We start from the raw sequence: 24,455 nt of genomic DNA, 5'->3' as shown, positions 1-24,455 counted from the left end.
AATTCTCCCATACTGTCCTTGCATACAATGGAGCAAGTAACAAGATCAGGGATTTGATACAACCAGTAGTAGTAATAGTAGTAAGAGTATAGTGACTGTCCTATATCAGTATGCTTTTAATTTAAATCTATGAGATTTTTTAAGTAACGTTTTTATATTTTCTTTCGGGTAACATATGAACAGTTTGGTTCCAATAGGCGCTAGCTCCAAAGGCTGCTTTGTGTAAAATTCATTTGAAGATATTCTTAAGAGTAGCAGTAACCTTGTCAATCTACCACTAGAATAGTTTTAACAATTTTTGGTTACCTTATCTTAAAGAAATAAATCCCTGAAATCTCCTATGTGCGAAGAATAAAATAATGAATATTATTTTTCTTTGTTCCAAAAGCAGCTAAATTCAATGGCAGCCATTAAAAAAAAAATTAATTGGAGAATGTTAGGGAACAAAATGATAATGAAATGAACAAAAATATCCATACCAATTATTAAATGTCACTAAAACTTAAAAATGTTAAAATCTTGTAGGAAAACGTGACACAAGACAGCAATTAGATTTAGCGTCTTTTGGAAAACAAAAGTTGTGAGGTTGTGTTATCCTACCTACGTTCGTGTTCGGGCATTGAACCCATTGGTGCCGATTACCACCATTATTGAAATTGTCAGTTTTTATCTACATTGACTATTATTTAATATTAAACTAATTGACCTTTTGGATAATATTTTCTTGGTGTTAGACCATGCGGCATTATTTTGATACTTGTTACGTTCTTTGTACTTGTTTTTGTAGCTATAAGTTCAATATCATTGACCTTTTCAAACTCTATTATGAGTATTATCCCCAGGGCATTACCCCTATCATCAGTAGTTAAATGACCGCCTGTGATAATTCTTTGATATTCTTCATCATTTGTATTATTTTACTCTATTGTGTTTGCTATCACTGGTTCAAAAATTCATCCTTTACCGTTGTACAGGAGCCAAACGATGTTAATCGGTGATGAATTTAGACTTTTACTATAGCATAAACGCGAGTTAACGGATGAGCGCATGTATACACGTTATGCGTTTGCGCGTAAATAAAAATCCGTCATGCATGTTAGAACTTAGTACGTATACACACTTAGTCGGGCTCTCATTCACGCGCGGATGGGAAATAGTGTTCACTTTATGTTTGATAAGGTTACTAGACTGAAATTTTGCGTAGAACACGCTCCCGTAGTCCACTTTAATTAAAAATGTGCCCAAAGTGCTTTTTCCGGGGGTGCCCTACAATGGGGGTCAAAATTACTAAAATGTATTCTAAGGCCAATGGTGGTGATTTTGGTGTCTAAATATATGTTTATGGACACGAGAAAGTCATTTAGACAGTTTACGAAATCCAAAATGGCTTCCTTATGTTCCAAAATTCAAAATGGCGGCCAAAATGGTGAATTTTAGCCAAACTTATTTGAACGGCTTTTTTCAGGCCGATGGTGGTGATTTGAGTGTCTATGAGTATGTCTGTGGAGATGAGAAAAGGGTTTACGTAGTGTATCCGAATCCAAAATGGCTGCCTTATACAAAAAAAAATCAAAATGGCCGCCAAAATGCCGAACATTATTCTAACTTATTTGAACGGCGCTCTCGGGCCGATGGTCGTGATTTGGGTGTAGGTATATGTTTGCGGACATGAAACAGTCATTTACATTGCTTATAAAAAATCCAAAGTGGCTGCCCTATGCCCAAAAATTCAAAATGGCGGTTAAAATGTCGAATATTAGTCTATATCATTTGAACGGCATTCACAGGCCGATGGTGGTGATGTTGGTGTCCAGTTATATGTTTGGGGACATGACAAAGACATTCAGCTAGTTTACAAAATCCAAAAAAGTTGCCCTATGGTCCAAAATTCAAAAAGGCGGCTAAAATAGTGAATTTTAGTAAAAATCACTTGAAAGATATTCCTAGGGCGATGGTATCGATATTGGTGTCTAGGTATATGTTTGTGACATATAGGCCCCTATAGTGTACATGACCAAGTCATTTAGATGATGAAATCTTAAATGGCTGCCCTATGCTAAAAAAATTCTAGTGGTGGTCAAATTGCAAATTTTATATTGATTTCACATAATTATCATATAGACACCCCAGCTCTTGGGACTTTTAACAAAAATTTAAATTTAAATTTTGGCTTTAAATCTAAGGTTGCTGTGTCACAATATAATCACTTGTAATTGGTACATAGATGCCCAAACTATCAAATTATTCAAAATGGCGCCATTAACCAAATATTCACATTTGATGTCCATTGATCTATTATGAAAAAGGTGGCCAACTGTTGTATATCCTGTAAAAGGTAAACGATTTCTATCTTTAAAACGGGGTATTTGAAGATCGGCCATAATATGACACACAATGATCATTATAATGATCATCATAATAGATCAATGGCTATCCATTGATATGCAACCCCTATGAACATGTTGGAATGTTAATAAAACGTTTTTATACCCTTTATATAACCCGACATTTAAATGTTTTCTGTAAAACATTTATGTTTGCTGTGCAGTAAATTATCAACAAATGTTATTTAATGTTATGAAAACGTTTTATACCATTAATGTACCCTTTATATAACCCGACATTTAAACGTTTTCTGACAACCTTTTGCGAATGATGTCGAAAACGTTTTGTGTTTGCTGAGTGGCTACCTGCTGTCGACCATTCGACTGTCGTTGCAGCAACATGGATCCTGCCTGAATCTTTACCCGGAATATTAATCACGTAACCAACACGGAAAAAATCGTGAATTGTAGGGCAGTGGGATAAGATCTATCTTATTGCGGAGTGGTCACGTCATTGTAGTGTGCCTGGTTTAAAGTATCCTTTTCCAGTCTATTTAATCAATTCTCATACTGTCCTTGCATACTATGGAGCCAATAACAAGATCAAGGATTTGATACAACGAGTCGTGGTAATAGTAGTGGCTGTTAGCCCTATACCAGTATGTTTTTAATTTAACGTCTATATTTCTGATATAATTACCACATGTGGCTAGTAATATCGTTATACTTTCACAAATCTTAAATGTACCATTCATGCGGGACTATAATGTTGTCACATGTTATGCGCAGTTGGGGTCGTGTTTTGGGCGAAACGGAGTCCCGACTTAAAATGCAAATAAAACGCAAAATTGTCCGCAATACGTATTTGTATTATGCGCTTTAATTCATGAATTGGATATAATCCCGCTGCGCCGGTTCACGTTCACCAACATTGCGGCTGGGTTTTGAGACTAGGGAGCATGTGATTTATGAGACGTCTCTGAATTATGATACTGTCAGGTGACTCGGCACTGTAGAGTCTTTGATATCAGAGACGTCTTTGAATTAGCAGTGCCCCCGAACTGAGATACGTCGGTACTTGGATTATGACACTTGTCATCTGGTCATAAGAGCCCTTGTCCTTTCCAAGATCGATTATGGCAATGGGCTGCTTCTTGGTTGTTGTAAAGCAGACATTCAAAGACTACAACGGATCCAGAATTGGGCTGATATGTAAGGCCCTCAAATATGATCATGCCACACCATATTTAAAGCAGCTTCACTGGCTCCCTGTTGAAGAGCGCATCAATTTCAAAGTTTTAGTCACTGTGTTTAAATGCCTCACCAAGAGTGTTTCTGAGTACCTGTCTGATTGTGTTTGCCTGCACTGCCATGCGCGTGCAGGCCTGTGTTCTGCTTCTGATACCACCCTCCTGACAGAGCACAACACAATCAAAACACTCATGTCAGCTGAACGCAGGACTTTCTCCTATGTTGCGCCTTGCACCTGGAATAGACTGCCAATTGGTATCAGGGAATTACAATCAGTGGGTACTTTCAAGAGGGTTCTAAAGTCACATTTGTTTCTATAGATTTTGTAGCCTTCACAGGCAGTTCTCATTTATTTTTCTTTATGTTCTTCTTTGGCTTTTTTTTTTCAGCGCTACGTTCTAAATGTAGCAGCGCTATATAAATATTTATAATGTATGTATATAAGATACCCAACCTACTCAGTTTTTAGCCTACATGTAATGTATTCATTATTCTTGATTGACATCAAGTACAAAAAATATCCTCCAAGTGGTTTAGCTTTAACGCCCTTCGCAAGAGAGCGGTACACAAGTGAGTGATAGTCAGTAAAAGATGCATTCGATTTACACAGAAAATCTTTCATGCGGTGCCGTGCCCTTCCTTCCTAAAACACCAAAGTGCGAATATTTCCAAACACATAAATTAGCTAAAAATGTAGGACATGTTACAAAATTATATTTTCTAGAATTTCAGAGAGTACTTTAAATATTGGCCGCTTATTTCTCACACAATGACGTTAACTAGCCAATACCCTATACCTATACCTATAACATACACTGTTTGTAGAGGTCACGCGTCAATGGTGAGAGTACTGTGTATTGTGTATAGGAAATTCTTAGTCAGTGGGAGTCTAGTCTAGTTCGTAGACACATTTCTGATTGGACAATCGCATGATTTCGGGTACCGTCTATCAGGCCGTAGACGACCCCACGTCATCATGCGTCTTGATAATGCGTAACGTGCGTATGTATCGCGCTGGATCGCGCCGGAATACGCGAACGCGCTAGCAATACGCGTAACAGAAGTTGTAAACAAGTTTCGTTCATTTTATAATGAGGGGAGTTTTTATGACGGTAACTTAGTTTTTGCTTAAAAAATTTGTTTACAGTTATTAAAATTAAATTAAACTGACTAAGAATGAGAATAAACGATAGGAATTTTTATTTTGCCTATCCTCTACCTATGATAGACGACAGGCAGGTCCATATTTTTTATCGTAGTGGATACCGGCTGCGCCGGCATCCACTACTCAAAATATTGGACCTGCCTGTCGTCTATCACACGGTAGAGGATAGGCAAAATAAAAATTCCTATCGTTTATTCTCTAAATGAACAGTAACTGCAATATGACGCATATTTGGTAGAGGATGGGGTGTAATACTACTATCACTGCTACTACTGTACGGCGTTAGCCACACGTATGGACCTTGCTAAGTCTTTACGTAACGGATACCAGTTCGTATCAGAAATGCTGCGTCTCTGGAATCATTCAAAACTATACAAGACATATCTTTTTCCATATTAGGGACCGTTCATTATTTCTACCGGAGGGGGGGGCTGGGAGCAGACAGAAAGTCACTGCCGAAAACTATATGACCCCCCTTCTCCGATAATAAAAACCATATAACCCCCTCCGAGCTACATGAAAATCATATGACCCCCCCACCAACCAAAATAGAAAGTATTGCTGCGGTGGAGTGGGGTCTTTGTAATTTTGGTTACGGGGATGTGCCACACAGACCTTTGAATGCTGACTTTCTCGCATCTGTAGGCCTACCATTTTTCATCACCATGTAGCAGTGATGTCAGTGTGCATTTCATTTATAGGCACAGCTTCAAGTAGCCAATGGACACTTAAAGTGCTGACGTATGCACACGCGCAATGACGCGCAATAGATGCGCTGCCTCAACGCATCACGTCACTGCCACATATCAGGCTGAAAAATTATGCCTTTACTGTTTTTGCCACCGGGCTATCAGTATACCAATTTTTCACAAAAAGCACCTAAATTTACCCTAATTGCAGTAATTGGGCACTTTTCTCCAAATATTGGTGAATATCCACCCATCAATATACCAAAATCGCTGAAAAGGACCCCAAAATCATGGCACATCCTCATATACCTTCAACTAGGTAGAACCCCACAGGGTATTTGAACTTGTTTTATCTATTTTTCTAAAATATTATTTATTTCACACGCATGTACACAGTTTTTGGTTCAAACTGCCACCCTGTGCTCCAGCTAGTACATGTACATGCACTTCAATACGGTACCATAGGTGATATTATCCATACGACTATAGTTTTTTTGCACCAAGAACAATCTTTCAAGTGGCAGGTTTGGAAACTTGGGGTCAAAATTATTATTTTCATTAGTTTTATGCAATTAGGCTAAAATGGCTGTAAAACTAATTAATTAAATTTTTTAAGTTGTAATTTAATTCAATCATACAGAATATAAAAAATCAAATGAGTTTAATGAACTATCAAGCTGAGTTATTAATTTTCAATCTCTTAAATTGTAAGTATGCATCGACTTCTCATACATGTTGATGCTGGGTGCAGTACATAGCCCCTTTCAATTGGTGTAAAATGAATGAGTTGCAAAATCTTCTTCATCAGTATATTAAAAGGAATAAAAAGTAGTTTGTGACATCTTATCATAAATCAGTGATGTACAGTGGCGTAGATTTCTTTTTGACATGGGTGGGGGGGTGGGGGAATGGGGTTGGAAAAAATTCTTGAAGTATAGTGAATCCAGCACCTTTTGGCGTCAAAATAAGTCGATGGTCCTTTTGCGCGTGAAGCGCGTGAAAATTTTTGATATTTTGAAGCTAAACTGATGAAATATGGTGCAAAAGTGGAATAAATTTGCACTTTTGGGGCTAAAATGTGCAAATATGTGGTCAGAAACCTATATTCAAGCGTCAACATTGGGGGGATGATTGTATGGAGCATCCCCTGGCAAAATATTGGGGGATCTACGCCTATGGTGATGTATCGATCGGACTCAAGTCCACTTTTTGCCGGACTCGGACACAAACAGAATCGGTTCGGCTCAAACTTGGACACATAAGGTCCAAGTAGATCCATGTAAAATGTGAAATGATTATCTAAAAATGTCAAAATAGATCTCAAATTTGATTCAAAATTTGTTGTCATAATATCCAACATATCCACAAAATTATTTAGATTTATCTGTCACTTCCAGAATCATTAATGTTACCGTTAATGAAATTATTGATAATTATGCATATTTTAATTAATATTTTGACCATATAAAAATATTTAAAATTTCTTTCATGGAACTCTCTAATTCATTTACCTCTTGAAAGAGAGAAAACATGCACACAGACATGTACACCCCATCCATAGGGCTAGGGTGGCTGTGGTTTGTGTGTCTGCACATTTGTCCGGAACATTTGTCCATCACACAACCATATTATAATTTCTGAAAGGGTGAATTTTTTAATTAGTATTATTATAATTATGAGTCTGACCACAGCATTACTGTGCAGCAGCTTGATTATTCTTAATTCTTACGAAAATGGCAGTGTACATGTATATTTATGAAATATGGTTCAAAATTCTCCTATTGGTATTGTACATTTGGCAAATTAGAAGCAAAATCTAGAATTTTTCTCCATTTTTTGGAATGTTTTACCCAATGACCCATTATGCTATAATAAATTACTTACTTTTGGTGCAAATTTATGTCAATTCACACCATGGCAGGGGAAAAACAGGTGAGGCCCAACTTAAGTCCGTACTAGGACCAAAGTGTCGGCCGCCATGTAAAGCGCACATCTAATGGTCAGGGGTCCAGGGGCAATGTTCCAGATGGGGGTCCAGGGGGCGAAGCTCCAGGGTTTTTGAGATGCAAAACCATCTGACCCCCCTTTCAATAACTAAAAAACCACAAAAACCATCTGACCCCCCCCATGTATTCTCCCGGCCCCCCCCCTCCGGTGGAAATAATGAACGCTCCCTTATTGTTGCCTTTGTTTTCTTTTTTTGATCATTTTTTCCTACATGTATTAAAAACCCCGGGCTCGTAATACATGTAGGAAAAAATGATCAAAAAAGAAAACAAAGGCAACAATAATATGGAAAAAGATATGTCTTGTATAGTTTAGTTGTGTTATCCTACCTACGTTCTTGCTCGGGCATTGCACCCATCGATGCCAATTAGTACAGTGCATCCATCTTATACCACCATTTATTGAAATTGTCAGTTATTATCTACATTGACTTTTTATCGATTCAAAATAATATTAAACTAATTGACCTTGTCGGTAATTCCTTGCGGTTATACCCCAGACGTCGATGCGCACATCGTTCAGCGGACATTGCAAGTCCTAATGACGTCAAATGACGACATCTTGGGTCTAACGCAAGGAATTGTGGGATTCAATTAAGGTCAATTGAAAGTGTCATTATTTCGGTATTTCGTTGTTTTTGTAACTATAAGTTCAATGTCATTGACCTTATCCGACTCATTATGAGTATTTTCCCCCAGGGCATTAACCTTATCATCAAAAGTTAAATGACAGCCTGTTATAAGTCTTTGATATTCTTTATCATTTGTACTTTTTTTACTCCATTGTGCTTGCTATCACTGGTTCAACAATTGATCCTTTACCTTTGTACAGGAGCTAAATTGTTACTCGGTGATGAATCCAGGCTTTTACTATAGCACATACGCGAGTTAACGGATGCGCGTATACGCGTTATGCGTTTGCGCACATCCGTCATGCATGCTAGAACTTGTGTACGTATACTCACTTACATTTATTTATTATTTATTCGTTATTTATTCAGGCAAACTCCATCAATACAAAAGTACTGGTCTCCCTGGAAGCCCTGATAACATACATACAAATAACATTATAACAGTTAAAGAATATGAATAATTAATAATACAAACATGGAAATATGGAACAAGTTCAAATTAACAAATTAACAAGTTCCTTATTAACTTAAATACATGCATTATTTAGAACAAGCATCTTAACATTGCCTTTTTATCCTGTGCAGATATCAACACAACATATAAGTCATCGATCTTCTTGTAATGTTGAGTGGCAATGACTAACTGACATTCATCCGATGAAATACTCGTGTGAACTAGACGATCTTTAGATTGTTTTTGTTGTTGAAATAGATTCAATTATGTTTCAAAGTTAAATAATGAAGATGGAGGCGGCCTCTATTTTTCATCCTAGCAGGGCGAAAGACAATGTTTCAAAGTTGTTCATCAACGTTTAACAACTCGCGTCCTGCGCGTCTGCGTAGTTTCCTTTTAACCACGCAGACGACGCGGACGTATAAACAATGGTGAAACATGTTGAATCCCTTATTATATATGGGATTATTCGTAATACGTTAAAATCAAAATCAAACAAACACATAACAAGTTATGTTTCTATAAACTTTAATACTAAAGCCTACGTCGACAAACTTTAATACTTACGTAGAAAGACTTGTACTTGACATTTTAATATTAAATAAATCTAGTGAACTTTAATACTTACGTAGAAGGACTCCAACTTGACATTTTAGTACGAGCGTATAACGTTATTATCGCTAAAAGTTAACTTATATATATAACTTATTTTTGTCATAAGCCTTCACTTTCTATCAAGTCACCTACAGACAGGGAGAACAAGAAACCTAAAATGATGCTTATTCTTTAGATCAAAAACTATGATTGGTATCGGTAGGATTCTACCATTGCTTGCATTGCTCATTTGGAGCCAATGTGGTGCAAGTACCGGTAACCTCGGTAAGTAAGAAGATTATTATTATTTTACAAAGCTGTAATTTCTGGTGATATTGGTTATGATCTGATGTTATCATTTTGAAAGGTTTACACTAGCAATAATAAGCCCAATATATTTTGTGTACAAGATGGCTAACATGTTACCTTTCAGTATACAGAACCTCAGCAACCGGGCGCGAATTTCTTGGTGAGCTAAGAAAGGATCATGAAACGTGTAACTGTAACACAATTGAAGTTTAAATGCTCGCCTAAATATGCTTTTTCTAAAGCTGAAATTGTCATCTATGAAATTGAATTTTGTCCAAATCACATGCACAGAGGCGTTTCTCTTCTCTTTTTGATTTTTAAGAGGTGTAAAGAGGGCGGAAACCTGGTTTGGATTCCAGAGGCAGTGTGCCTGTAAGAGACACAGCCATCAGAAAAGGACTAGCTCATATCGCGCGCTAAATAAGTTAGCAGTTCAGAAATTGCAATTTTTCTAATAACTAGGCAGAGCTGGGAATCGAACCCGGGACCTGAGTGTCGGTTGTGAAACTCATTGCATTATCACTATTAGCTGTGAGAAGTTTAATAGTAATCCTTGATATTACTGAATAGAATAAATCAATACTGATAATTTTATCTAATGTACGATGCTAATCAAATGGACGTTCCATATAAACTAGAAATATGTGAAATAGCTATTACCATCAATCAAGTTTTCAAGTTATCAACAATCAATAATAAACCGATGAATCATGGAATATTAATAATTAATTACTAATCTACCAAATAAATAAATGAGTCAGTGAATAAACAAATAAATAAATGGGATTAAATAAATAAATACTTAATGCAGAATGCAGTTAGTATTTTAGTTACAAAATTCCAAACATTCTATTATTTATGATTTAAGGAGCTGTGCTTTTAATATCCGCGTTTAATCAATAATAGGCCTCTCATTCCAAAGTCAAGCTACTGTGTTCCTTGTAGATCCTAAACAACTCAGCATTAAACTGAATGCTTTATAACAAAAGACCTTACCCAATCAAACCTATAACAAGGACAGTCATTAACCGGATTGCTGAATAGCAGAGCATTATACGAAGAGATATTTCATGTAGATGCCAATCACAGCATAGGTTTGACAACAATTTGGTATAAATCAAAATAATGGTCAATCAACGTATCCAAACCAGTATATTATAGACGTAGACGCAAGTTTTCATGCGGGAAAAATAAAAACATACACGCCAGTTGTGCCCTTTTTATGAGATTTGATATGGCGCCGAATACTACAGCTGTTCCGAACTCAACCTGTTTCCAGACGAAAAATTTGATGTTATTGCAATGAATTCAAAGTAATGATATCGTCAAGAGACCCACATAGAGGATACGACATCTATCGTGAGCCAATCTGCATTATGTTGCCTGCAAAAGCCGACGATTAGACATAAATTCTAAAAGGAGCATCCCCAGATATCCGCGTTAATTTCATGGTAAGCTTTCAACGCATTGAAAACGCCAAATTGCAGTCCCAAAATATATTATATTAGTAAATCACCAAAGCGAATTGTAATATAGGTATGTGGAAAAGAACTGTATTAACAATAATAAAGTATGTACCCAAAGATTTGTTTTTGGCATGTCGCGGCCCGGTCACTACCTGTCACTGTAATTTGGGGGTAACTCGTCGCTTCCCCTCCCCAGTTACCTGTACTTTAAGTTTGCCTTTAACCCAACCCTTAAAAAGGGCAGTATACGCTACTGAATACAAATACATAGATATTTTTGCGTTACTGTACCGTCATCTTAGCAAAAGTATTAGCAAAATATTGGCACAATATTTTCACATTTGAGAGACATAAATTCTGTTGCTTTCAGTGATTCTGTTCAGTCACAGTACACATCGTGCACGCCAGGTAAAGAGTTATTTTGTACAGACAGTAAACGAAACAATAGAAATACGACTCGCAAATCACGTGTCTTTATAAACTGCCCGCCGGCTGCTGAGAGTAGCTGCTATTACAAAATAAGCTGAACTTAAACTCCGCACCCGGTGAGCGATTGGTCAAAAACCAATCATTGACTAAAAACCAATCGCCTATAGCTCAGCGATGCAATTAATTCAGCTATTGGTTGTCTTTCAAACTATTCAGGCTAAAACCTTTTATTGAACGTCGAAAGTCTCATGTACGGAAACTCAGTTACATAGTTGCATATTGAATGAATTGACTGACCGCCACTTGAAATCATTTGTGGTATTTATTGTGTTACTTGGTGAGCATGACAGTTAAGACAACATAAAATAGGTAGAGAGAAACTGAAATATTTACATATTTTGCATTGATATTAATCACAGATTGTGGGGGTAACAACATAACGATAATTCTTGTCAACGAGTCCTACGCCTTGGAATATTTGAATTATGGTAATAATGCAGTTTGTCAATGGAAATTCAACACTACTCAAGGAAGATACATCTTTGTTCACTTTGAGACATTTAGAGTAGAGGAATGTTGTGACCTTCTACAGTTTGGCACCTTGGAGGTTATTGATGCATATGGTACATACAGTGGGAATGTCCTGCGACAATTCCTTATTGCTGATAGTTTCGTAGTGGTGACATTTGCTAGTGACTGGGATGTAAATGATTTGGGATTTGTTATTACACTGTCATCTGTCAATTCAGGTATTTTTGTATGTTTGGTTTGTAAAACGCCTTCAGTTGGGGACACACGTATGACAAATCGCTTGGTAACAGTGGACACACATGAAATGTGGTTGACCATGTTTTCTAGATGTATACAAATATGACCTAAAAATGCATAATAAACAACATATTAACAGTTGGGGTGTAGGCTAAGTTCGCACTCAGCAGTACACAAACCCAAAAGGCAAAGGTAAAGCGAAATAAAACTCAAATGTGTGTGTCCACAGGAAGGCTTATACAACTTCTGTCCATGATTGTCGGTGTTACTCATCCATAAAATAACTAGTATTACTTAGTCAATTTTGATTACAATAACACATATTACAAATAAGGCAACAACAGCAATACAACACCAGCTTTCCCTACAATCCATACTGCAGCGCAGTAACTTGCCAATTTCAACACATGTAAACAATACATATTAAAGAATAATTGTTCGATTTACAGGATATTAGTTGAAATGAGTCTGAGATAAAGTTTTGACGATTTAACTGCTGCGTAGTCTGCAACCTTTGGTACCAATTAGGATTTATAGTTTGATCAGCTCGTAATCGGCGGGCCTTATAACAGCGCGGATTAATATCAATATGTGTTATTTTGAGTTGTCTTGTGTCATTTCGCCAGATAATCACAAATTATTACTTCGAAGTCCTATCCTCTATAATAACACGCATAAAATAAATCAGAGAGGTCAGCTATATCACTCTTAACGTGGGACTACTTTTCGGCGTAGTGGTAAAGCCTAACCATTCCCGCCGATTTCGAGCTGATCAAAATATAAAGGATTTAGATTCGAAAGAAATAATAAATCCTTAATAATTAATTCTCTTACCTCCACAACCCATTAATTAAAATCGCGAACTGTGATTTGTTGAAACGTGTCACGTGAAAGACCATTAATTAACAATAAAGTGGCCAGGGCAACGAACTTTATGTTCCTCTCGCATCACAGCGCACAGCAAAGCGCGATACAGTATAATAGCGCTGTTACGCATTCTACGCAAAGCATTACGCCGGTTAGGCGTTCAATTAATCTGCATTTGGCTACGCGTAGGCACTCCAACTTGAGGTAAACAACTTCAAATATTAGGGCAAAAAGTGATATTTTCTCTTTAAATGACACTATTTTGTGGTAATAGAATAGATATAAAGGGTGCAGCATTAACTTTACACGCAAATAATGGATTCGGCTCCGCCTCACCCATTATTTACCATGTTTACGTTTTTACTACCTCGGACACATTATTTGCGTGTAAAGGGTAATGCATTACCCTTTATTTCTTAATGTTATCACGAGTTGAATAAGATGTAATTTGTTTCCTTGACATTTGGCTGAAAAGGAGAGCAAAAGGTAAGGTCCTTTCCCTTTTATTGTATAACACTTTTATCCACACAATTGAACTTATGTTACTTTTGAAGATATTGACGTGTGCTCTGCAGAACCATGTCAAAATGGAGGGATATGTTATGATAATATCATTGAATACACCTGTCATTGCGATGACGCTTATACGGGAACTAATTGTGAACAGGGTAAGTAACCCAAGTAAAACAGAGTAGCAAAGAAAATATTTACAACTAAATTGACAAGAAAAGCCAAATCATACAATAGAACCTATATTATACCAACTAATAATAGTAGTGTGTGGGGACAAATATCATACTCTCACCACTCTTAACGTTAGCCTTGTAGAGTATGAACTTCAGTTGAGTAAGTTGGCATGATCATCTACTAACTGCAGTTTTATTTACTTTATCGTGGGCATAACCGGAATATGATATGAAAAACCGATATTTGTAAATAAATATAAATTATATATAATCATCATCATTAACACCATCATCATCAGTCGGCTACAAGCTTTTTCCAACTATTGCGATCTTGGGCAAGTAAACAATTTCGTTTGGCTGTAGTAGCATCCCTTCAGTATCTCTCAGGAGGTGCTGGACAAACTGTAAGTACAGTGCGCACGTCCGTCCCTGTTTCCTCTTCGCATGTGGTGGAATATAAAGGGCATATTCTTTCACAGGCTCGTCGTCTTCAAGACGCAGTATATGGCCGAGAAATTTGACTAGTGTGTGGTGTTGGTTTCATTTGGAATCCGATCCACACGCTTGATGTTTAACATGACTCTGTAGCAAGATATTGCAAAGGCATTAATCTTGTTTTCCATGTCCTTGGTGATTACCCATGACTCACACCCGTACAGAAAGACAGTAACACAAGTTGTCTCAAATAGCTTGATTTTTGTTTCGATTGGCAGGGATGGGCTTCTTCAAAGGCGTTCCAGTTTCCAGAAAGCTGCCCAGGCTAGCGCCTTTCTTTTTTAGGTCTCCAGCACTAGAGCCCATGTTGGAACCCAAGTAATTAAAATCTGTGACATGTCATATTATGACAACCTATAATTACTACAATTACCATTACAAAATTGTAATTATCAAAAACTAATTGTCAAGCTCGCCTTTTCAACACAAAGTCACCAAGAAGTAAGTCGCCTGGTAAGACATTTTGTTTAGGACAATCCAAAAATACATCGATAATTTATCTTGTTTTAAAATTGGAACACAGAGTGAGTAGTTACGCATCAAGTGAGTGCCGTTTTATTGGTACTTTTTATCTTCTGCACTGAGAAATACATTTATGAAATTTTCAGCCAAAAAATGTATTTTTTTTCATATGCTTTTAATGGTTTTTATGCATCAGTTTGTGTTTGACAATTTCTCTTCTTTAAGCAAGCAATTTAATCAAAAAGAAATATGAATAATTTAATCCCGATTCTTCAAAATGAAACAGCTCAACTCTAACCATTCATTGAGTACTAACTGGAAATGAAAGAAAAGCTTCACTATTTTACTAATTTCTTTAAAAAAAGAGCCAGAAACATGCATTTCATCATGTTTTCTGGCAATCGATTGGAAAAAATCAAAAACCTAAATACAAATAAGCATGATAAGTGTTCGTCAGAACTGAAATGCACCTGTAATCTACCAGTATGAAAGCGGGAGGAGCTTAAACATATGGCTCTTGAAAGTGATACGTACACATGAAGGTTTGAAAGTCCCCCTGGGGGATTGAGCTGTGTTTCATTTGGAAGAAGTTGATTTTTTTAATCTTAAACAATTAATGGTGTATGTTTATTGAATGTGGAGTTGAATGATGCAGCTCTCTTTGAGCGAAAATGTCTAAATGGCTATATTTTTCAGTAAAACTAATCAACTGGTGTTCTAAACTTTAAGTCAAGAGAAATGATCGATTGGTTTTTGGATCATACTAACATGTTTTGGTGGGGACCTACTTCTTGGGAACCCTTTATTTTACATATTTTACCGTAGTACGAATCACAGACTGTTGGAATACCAACATAACTGGCATAGATATCAACGAGTCCTACGCCTTGGAATACATGAATTATGGTAACGATGCAGTATGTCAATGGATAATCATCAATACTCAAGAAAGACACATCTTAGTTCACTTTGATACATTTAGACTTGAGGGATGTTGCGATTTCCTATATTTCGGCACTTCGGAGGTTGTTGATGCATATGGTAAATACAGTGGAATTAACCTGCCACAAGACTTCCTTATTGCTGATAGTTTCGTAAGGGTGACATTTACTAGCGACGGCAGCGTAACTGACTTGGGATTTGCTATTACACTGTCAGATGCCAATCCAGGTATTTATGTGTGTTTTGTTTGTAAACAACATCAACACAATCGATGAGTAACAGTGGGCACTGACGAACTGTGGATAGTGGCGTAGCCAGTTGGGGGTGTGTGGGGTGTGGTGCTGGTTTGGGTTTGAGCCGGAGGCGATGGCCCCTCGCTCATCATGGACGTCGGTACATCTTAGGCTGGCGGTACACAATGAGCCTTGGTGGAAAAAATGGGGTCAACAATAGACAATTTTGTGTGTGAAGGGTAAAGAAACAAAGTGGAGCACGTGTGGCGGAGTGGATAAGGCGCTCGACTCATAATCCATAAGTTGCGAGTTCGAGCCCCGCTCGTGCCAACGTGTTGTGTCCTTGGGCAAGGCACTTTATCCTCATTGCCTACTGGGGGATGGGGTTAGGTTGGATTGGATGTCTGTATAGTTTGTTTCAATGTTGCAATATTGGCGCTGATTAAGTTGCTGCCTGCAAATTGCATTGTGTCTGTTTAGTTGTGTTTAATGTACAATCCTAGCAATTTGACCTGCGTGTCACCATTAGAGTTCGAAATAAAACCTTCCTTCCTTAGTATATGTCGCTGAAATCTTGGACGCGATGTGATTTTTTTTTGGATTTTTTTCTCGGCAAATTGAAATTATATTTAACTTTAATTGCCAAATGAATAATTAGGATTGAGCTGTGTTTCATTTGGCAGAAGTATATAATATTTTTTTTAAATCTTGTTCAAACTTGTTTCAGGATATAAGTTGTATGATGTGAGGTACAGCCTTTCGTTTTTAGCGACAAAGCCAGCTCAAGAAAAGACCTCTGTCCTTCCGTTCGTTTCCAAAATCATAACCCCATTTCATTCTTTTGTGTCTTTCTTTTGTCCTTTCCCTCTAATTGTATAACACCTTCATCTACTTATGTTACTTTGCAAGATATTGTTAGGTGCTCTATAGCACCGTGTCAAAATGGAGGGCCATGTAGAATTGAAATTAATGGATACACCTGTCTGTGCGATGGAGGTTATACGGGAACTAATTGTGAACAGAGTAAGTAACCCAAGTAAAGCAATGTAGCAAACAAGAGCATTTACGACTAAATTATGGAGAGAATTGCATTGACAAGATAAACCAAATCATAAAAAATGCTATAAAATGGAGTTTAGCCCAATTTTAATACAAAATATAAACCATTGAAATCATTCATTCCGTGTTCTACATCTTTGTGGACACTTTTTAGAAACTTCGCATAATATACTCTCACTAGAATGTATATAGCAATACAAGATCCCGTACAAGATTAATGTGAGCAACCACAAGTTTGTCTAGATCTTGATTTGTAATCTCAATGATAACTTAATATGAGCAACCTCAGGTTTGTCTATAGCTCTTGATGTGTAATCCCGATAATGATATTGGTTACTGCTTTTTCTCCCGTTCTAAAATTGAAGCTATTTTGGACCATTCTCTTATACGTCTTGTTGGGGGTCTAACAACAATGAAGGTCGAGTGGAAGTGTTTTATAACGGCTGGGGAACAGTTTGCGATGACTTCTGGACCATAACTGACGCACAGGTAGTTTGCCGACAACTTGGACTTCCCTACGATGCTGCACAAGCGGTTCGTAACGGTGGCTTTGGACAGGGCTCTGGACAGATATGGCTGAATGGTGTTAGGTGTACAGGATCAGAAAATTACCTGGATGAATGTAATCATAATGGATGGGGCATTCACGATTGTACACATAATGAAGATGCCGGTGTTCGCTGTGCCGATTGTAAGTACTTATTTGAAATTCATAACCTCATAAATATACGCGATGCCTGTGATCCTATCAGATTTTATTATTTGTAAATACGCGGACGCAAATTGAGGTCATTATTCCTCACAGTTGAACGCACAATGCGTAATTGTTTCAGCGTAAATATTAGTAAAGTCCTCACGCGCCGTTTTGTGCGTCGAACAAACTGCTCGCGCGATGGCCGCTTTCTGTGGATTGCGCGCTAGCTTATTTGCACAGATAGTGATTCGCACTTCTGTCATTGGTCGTCCTGTTTTAGCCTTTTCGATTTTTCGAAAGGCAAAATGTAACAGTTATTTTCACAAACTTTATACTAAACTTTTGTGTTATTTTGTAAAGTGAAAAGATGAAAGTGATGGTTATGAATAAGGATAATAACTTTGCAACTGTAATATGTGGGGCATTGTGAAAAATCTAAAGGTTTTGTTTTTGACCTTGTAATATCGCTCGGGCCCCTTGTGATATTCCTCAGTTCCAAAGGCAAAATATTTAGATATTGCCCTCAAATAACCGATGCGCTGTTATTAGCCTCTAAATAATCAATAAGGTTCAGTTATGGTGCACGGCGACGCGCTTCACGCGCATTTGGGTTAATATCATTTATTTCGATTTGATCTCGAGAAAGAAAAAGGCAACGTTTTGAAAGAAAAAAATAGGAAATTACATGCCCGACATAGGTCTGGTGATATAAATTTGTGTGAGGTGTGTGCTGGGTGCATCGGTGTGGATATATACATATATTTTCTGCATTGTTACTTACGTGCAAATTACGTTCGGGATGATGAAACGCATGTGTCCGAATCCAGTTCATTCCAGGCTTGTCCTTTTCATATTATTGTAAACTCATTCACTATTCATTTCTCATGAATGTCTAGGTATTTTGCCTAAATTTACGTTTTGGAACTATATTAATCACAATATGGGAAACACTTTGGAATTAACACTCTTTTTACTATTTTTAGTACTGTAATTCCGTAAAAACTCGAAAGTTAGCATATACGCTTACTATCGAGCGCTTTTAAAACATGAAATTGTATCAAAGTCTGGCGCTTTACCAACTGAGCTAATGTGGTTGAGACACAAATTTGTAGGCATACTTGTTCGAATGTAACTATGTACATCGATAATTTGCTCAAAAGTCTTTACACTTTTGTGGATGGAGCTCTTCATGTTTGCATGTTTCAAAAGCGCTCGATAGTAAGCACATATGTTAATTATCGAGTTTTTACGGTATACCTTGTATAATCCATTATCACGTATGAAATCTATATTTCAGTGTAAGAATCTCAGGAAAATTCCCCATGCAGTATTGCAACGTAAATTGGGAATGTTTATTACAGGGGGGATTTCCAGTTTACTAGTTACTATAAAGGCCGAATGAAACGAACATTTGGGCTATAATATATAGTGAATAAACAGTGAATAAAGCGCTATCAAAATAGAACAACTGGCCCCACATATTTTAGGGAGTGAAGAAAGTACATCAACCACTGAGCGAAGAAAGTGTGCCGAATCCCCCCCCCCCAAAAAAAGGATATGTGACTCTGGTGAAAATGCGTCAGTTCAGTCGAAATGAAAGTGGAACAGAGTAGATGAAAACTCTTCCGAGAAGAAAGAAGCGAATGGTGAAATGAGATTGTCATCAGTGCAATGATTGTGTGGGTAAAGGATAGGACGCCTGTCTCTAAGTCTACGGTCATTTGGAATTGCTTTTAAGTTCTTTGATCAATAATGTTTTTGGTCCCTGAGGCGTTTATAGAAACAGGGAAAATGATTTTGTAAGACAAAAATATTATATACGTTCTAATACAGACTGTGAAATGAGCTTCAGATCCGGTACCTTTACCAGAAGCTAAGTTTTACAAACTACCATATTTCTTGCAGCCATTGACTGTGCAAGCAACCCATGTTTCAACGGGCAATGTCAGGATGGCGCCAATCAATACACCTGCGTGTGTAATCCAGGATGGACTGGTGAGAACTGCGACAAGAGCAGTGGTAAGTATAGATGAAAGTTTGGGTTAATTGGCAAATGTATGAAGACCTGAACTGCAGAACTGCGGAAAGTCCAAGATGTATGTAACCATGCGGTATAATCCAAAAATCAATCTACCATTTTTCTTTTTTAAAGTCTGAAACACAGAAAGGTTAATTATGTATCAAGTGAGCAGGTATTTGGTGCTACCTTTTATCATCTTCACTTTGTTATGAAATTTTCGATGTAAAAAAGTTGCATTTTGCTACTCTATTGACAGTTTGCATTTTCAACCCAAATATTTCAATTCACGTCACTTTTCAGGAATGACGGCAGGGTTAGATAAAAAGAGGTGTTGATAAGTTAAAACTGTCCAAAAATAATGCACGTGCATGTAAATGTGGCCTCCATGATATATAACCCTCTACCTATTCCCTGTGTTACCCTACTAAGAAAATATCATAGATAGGGAAAAATATTCTTTATTTCAGTTGATTAATCAAAACGAACATTTTGACACCATTTTGATCAAATTCTTAGTAGTTTTGCCTCTTTTGACCCATGTAAAAATTTGACCTTTGACCTTTTGGTCATAACTCAAAACAGCCCATCTCAAAATTTACATTTTCTACATCATAATGACGTAAATAATTTATTGGTAGCATTTGTAACACAATTTGACGAAGTTCGAAATTTGACATCTGTACAAAGTTCAATAACTTTTAGCAAAGTTGTCAGGGTGCCAAAAGTCTACCCTCACTTTTGTTGTCGTATCAAAGTCTAGTTCCTAACTGCGAAGAGTAAATCAGGGTGCCTTTCATGCACACGGGATTGGCCTCACACAATGGATTAATTACGATTGAAGATGATGGACCCTCGACCTGGATGGGGATATGTCTGGATGTGAGGTAGAAACACTATTGATATGCCCTGCCCTGAGATCAAGCTTACATGGGTATATATACATGTATATCCTTTCGTACATAACGATTATGACAAATAAATACAGCAGATATATGTAAATACAAATGTCACAAAGCGTCAGATTGATTGTGGCGACATTTGAAAACAGTAGCAGGGCGTAAGTAATAAAATGTGAAGCACCTGATAAGACACATCAAAACTCGCGGCGGGATACTGTTGCTTGTACACGCAAACCATGCAGCTTGTACGCTTGTTTGTGCGCAACGAAGGCCAGATCCGCATTTTAGAAGTACATACATTGATGCGGAATGGTCGTGACAAGTCACCAGAGTTTAAATCTTAGAGAGATAGGTAAGATTTATGGGTGTATAATCAAAAATAAACTTCTGGGCTGATCTTGGCTGCTATGGCGTCCCGGACGTGTACTTATTTTTTGTTCACGCATGTGAACATCAATATCTGTTGAACCCACATCTCATATGCGCAGTTTATCCCTTACATACCGTGTGTCACATACCATGTGTCTTGAATAGCTAATGTAGCCCACCAACCATGTGGTTAAGAGGCAGGATATAATTCCTGATATCTCATGCCCTCGTTTGTATGCCTTTGTGAGCCGGTTTACTGCTCATGATGTGCCACAAGTTATAATTGAATACGGAGTGGTATTTGTTTTAAAAATCATCTTGTTTGAAGGATACACACAACTGGTTCATTTTCTATACTTAGTTAGGCTACTGCAGATTTCTAGAGTTCCTGGCTGGCAAGTTATATAAGCTTTATGGGCATCGTGGGTGTGATATAGACACATAATGTGTCAATCTGGACACCATGAATAATAAATGAAAGTGCTAAAATAAAAATGACAAATTTGTTCCTTGTAGGCAAGTAGGTGGCTTAACAAATGTATGCAAATTGACGTTTTAAAAATAATTCATTTCCAGAGTCAGGATGTAGGTATCATTATGCCTCAAATCACTATTGTCAAATAAGTGTAGAGTAGGTTATGTCATGATATGAAAATTGAAAGTTGAAAAAATGCACCTGATCCGTGAACTTTATCTTTTTTTAAAGACAATTCTTGTTGATTATGCAAGGCCCTGTAGCATAATGAAACTCGTTTATTAATTGATCCATCAAAATTCTTTCGACAGTTAAGGGAAGTGCTTTCTTTCTGTGTTAGAGCTAAAAACTTGAAAAGTATTCTCACTTGCTTTTATTAAATTTATCAACATCAATGTCATGTTATGTACTTTAGTGATCCAAATGGAATTTATGGGACACTGCTACGAAAGTCATCCATCACCATCAAATTATTGGGATGCAAAGTCGAGGTGTGAAGAAATAGGAGCCTACCTAGTTAGTATCGGGACGCCGCTGGAAAATGTAAGAGAGACTCGTACAAGCAAAATACTCTACTCTTTACGACAAGTTAATCTTTATTAAAATAATTATTGCGATAGAAATATTGCAAAATACTTTCTTTTGTCTCCATACAGATCAGCATGTTAGTTATTAGCTTTTAAACGTGGGTTGATCAATTCGTTTTAGTCTAGACCTATCCGGAACCAAGCGTGTATCCACCTGGACCGGATGGTTAAACAAATAAAATCATAATATACATCTGTATTCAAAAAACAATAAAATGTAAAATTTCCATGGTCATGTGATTAGAAATCACATTTTTAAAATTTTTGTTCAAATATTGGAAATTGCAATTAGATCACCGGTCGCATCACATAGTGGCGGCTATAATAATAGATTCATAAGTGCGCTGTACCGGGAAATATACTTTTGACATAGTGACGCATAACTTATGGTAGCTAAATAAACATAGTAAATATACGATTTCACAGTATCTGGATATGCTAAAGCTAATTTTAAGTCTACTTTATCATGACATTTTCAATGATCACAACAAGTGATGCTGCGACTCCTGTCATCTATCTGCCAATATATTTTACGACCTACGAAATGATTTTGTAATATTTTTTAGGATATAATAACTGATAATTTAGAAAATCAAACGGACGTAGCTTATTGGATAGGATTGAGCTATATAGAGACTAAAGATGAGTTCGTGTGGGGCGATGGAACAGTTGCTTACAGTAATGGGACAAACATGACTTATAGGTAAGTTATAATAGAGAGGTTGTAATGTTCCTTACTTTTTGCGCCTTACGACCGTTTAAGAATTTGCAGACAAAAGAAGAAAGGAATGGATGGAAATGGTGTTATTGCTGTCGATTCAACTCCGAATCCACTCAAGGATCCACTTTTATAGATCATGTTGCAAAATATTAATGCGTTTTTTAATTTAGAGATTTCAATTAGTAAGGTTGACCTTTTAGAGAAATTAATGCTATTTTGTTTCATGATCAATTTTGTAATGTTCTTTGAAGGCTGCAATGCTGCCTTTGTTGAGACGGCGACGATTAAATCTTTAATTTCTTAAACACCCATTTGTATGTAATAAATAAATACCGACATTTATACAGCGCCTTTTACGTGTGTCAAGGACCTTTATACATTTATTCCGCTGTCGTTAGAGCATGCTTTGGGCGGTGCTCAAAGGACAATATTCATAACAGCTCCCCATTTCACCCTAGGTAGTAAGAAACTAGTGTGGTTAAGTACCTTGCCCAGGTGCTCAACACGATGGCACCGCCGTGAATCGAACTCAGTGGCACACCCGTCCCGCTGCGCCACTGTGCCCTCATTATAGCGGAAAAATGCAAAGGTTCACTCTTTAAATGCCCGCTCCCCTAAAAAAGTTAAATACTAAATTAATATACTTGTATACTTTTGTACATTATAATAATTAATGTAGCTCAAATACTAGAAATCATCTTTCAAATGACACAAAGTTTGATTGTGTAACATTACATGCTTTTGAAGAGTATTATAAATACAGCAATGAATGTTTCAAAAATTTATAACACCACGTAAACTAGGTCTTTCATTTCGGCGTAAAATAAATAAATAAAGATTTACCCAAAGATAGGTGCAACTGGGAAGATTGACAACAAATGTATTCCGCGTTGTAGCAGTTTGTCTGCTCCTAATTTGTAGGCTCTAACATTTCTTTTTTGACATATTGGTATTTTTTTTATATTTCGGACACGAAGGAAGATGGCTCGATCAAAAAATTTTTTTTTTCCTTATTATAACTATTTTGGATAGTAATTTGTGAAAAACTAAAAAAAAAATAATTACCTCATCAATTATGCAAATTAGGGCATATGTACAATTGTACATATTGTGACTAAGTGACGACGTTTACAATGATTTTTTGGATACAATTGTACACATTATGACTAAGTAATGGCAGTAAAACTTGGTAACATATGTGAAGCAACAAACTGTAACCCTTTGTTTCTTTTTTCTGTTGTCTTCATACGTCCGTATCTGTAGGCTCTTAACTGTCATTAATTTGGTATAAAATGCTAATAAACAGTTCTTGTCTTTGGAGAGACCGAGAAAGACATCACACTTAATAGAGACTAATTTTGTTACTCCACTCTACACGATCCATTTTCGGGCCCATCACCGACCAGTTACTCCCAACTATCTCTGTAATAATAGGCCTACAGAGTGGTTTTGCCAAAAATGTATCCAGAGCAAATTATAAACTGAATGGAAGTATTAACAAAAGAGTTAAAAATTACTTATAATGATGTACAGAGTATACTAAATAACTCCTATGTATTGATAAGATTAGTCACACGGTGTACAACTGAACACAATATATTTACAAGGTGAGACACACTGTGTACAATAATTGTACACACCATTTAAAAAAAATTACACCACATATGTTTGAAGCATTTGGTCAAAAATAGTGTTCCATGTTTTCTACAGGTCTTACACTAACCCCCCGACTAGAATTTAACTTGTCCACAATGATATTTTATATAAAATTAAAAAGGGAAAGTACCTGTCTTCTGGCAACGTACTGTAGTGGGTGATGCCCTCTTAGATTATGAAAAGTGACATTCCGTTAGGCGAGG

The 24,455-nt window shown here is 36.9% G+C and overlaps 1 protein-coding gene across 1 annotated transcript; it reads left to right on the top strand.

Moving 5' to 3' along the window:
- The first annotated feature begins 15,493 nt into the window (after positions 1–15,493).
- On the top strand, positions 15,494–22,582 carry LOC140155086 (scavenger receptor cysteine-rich domain-containing protein DMBT1-like). The gene is made up of 6 exons (XM_072177782.1): positions 15,494–15,767; positions 16,500–16,521; positions 17,197–17,522; positions 19,431–19,544; positions 21,704–21,831; positions 22,442–22,582. The coding sequence occupies exons 1-6, from the start codon at positions 15,494–15,496 to the stop codon at positions 22,580–22,582; spliced, it is 1,005 nt and encodes a 334-aa protein (XP_072033883.1).
- The last annotated feature ends 1,873 nt before the right edge of the window (positions 22,583–24,455 follow it).

This window comes from Amphiura filiformis, chromosome 1 (genome assembly GCF_039555335.1).
Source record: "Amphiura filiformis chromosome 1, Afil_fr2py, whole genome shotgun sequence".
Lineage (NCBI taxonomy): Eukaryota > Metazoa > Echinodermata > Ophiuroidea > Amphilepidida > Amphiuridae > Amphiura > Amphiura filiformis.
This window is presented reverse-complemented; position numbering and strand designations above follow the sequence as displayed.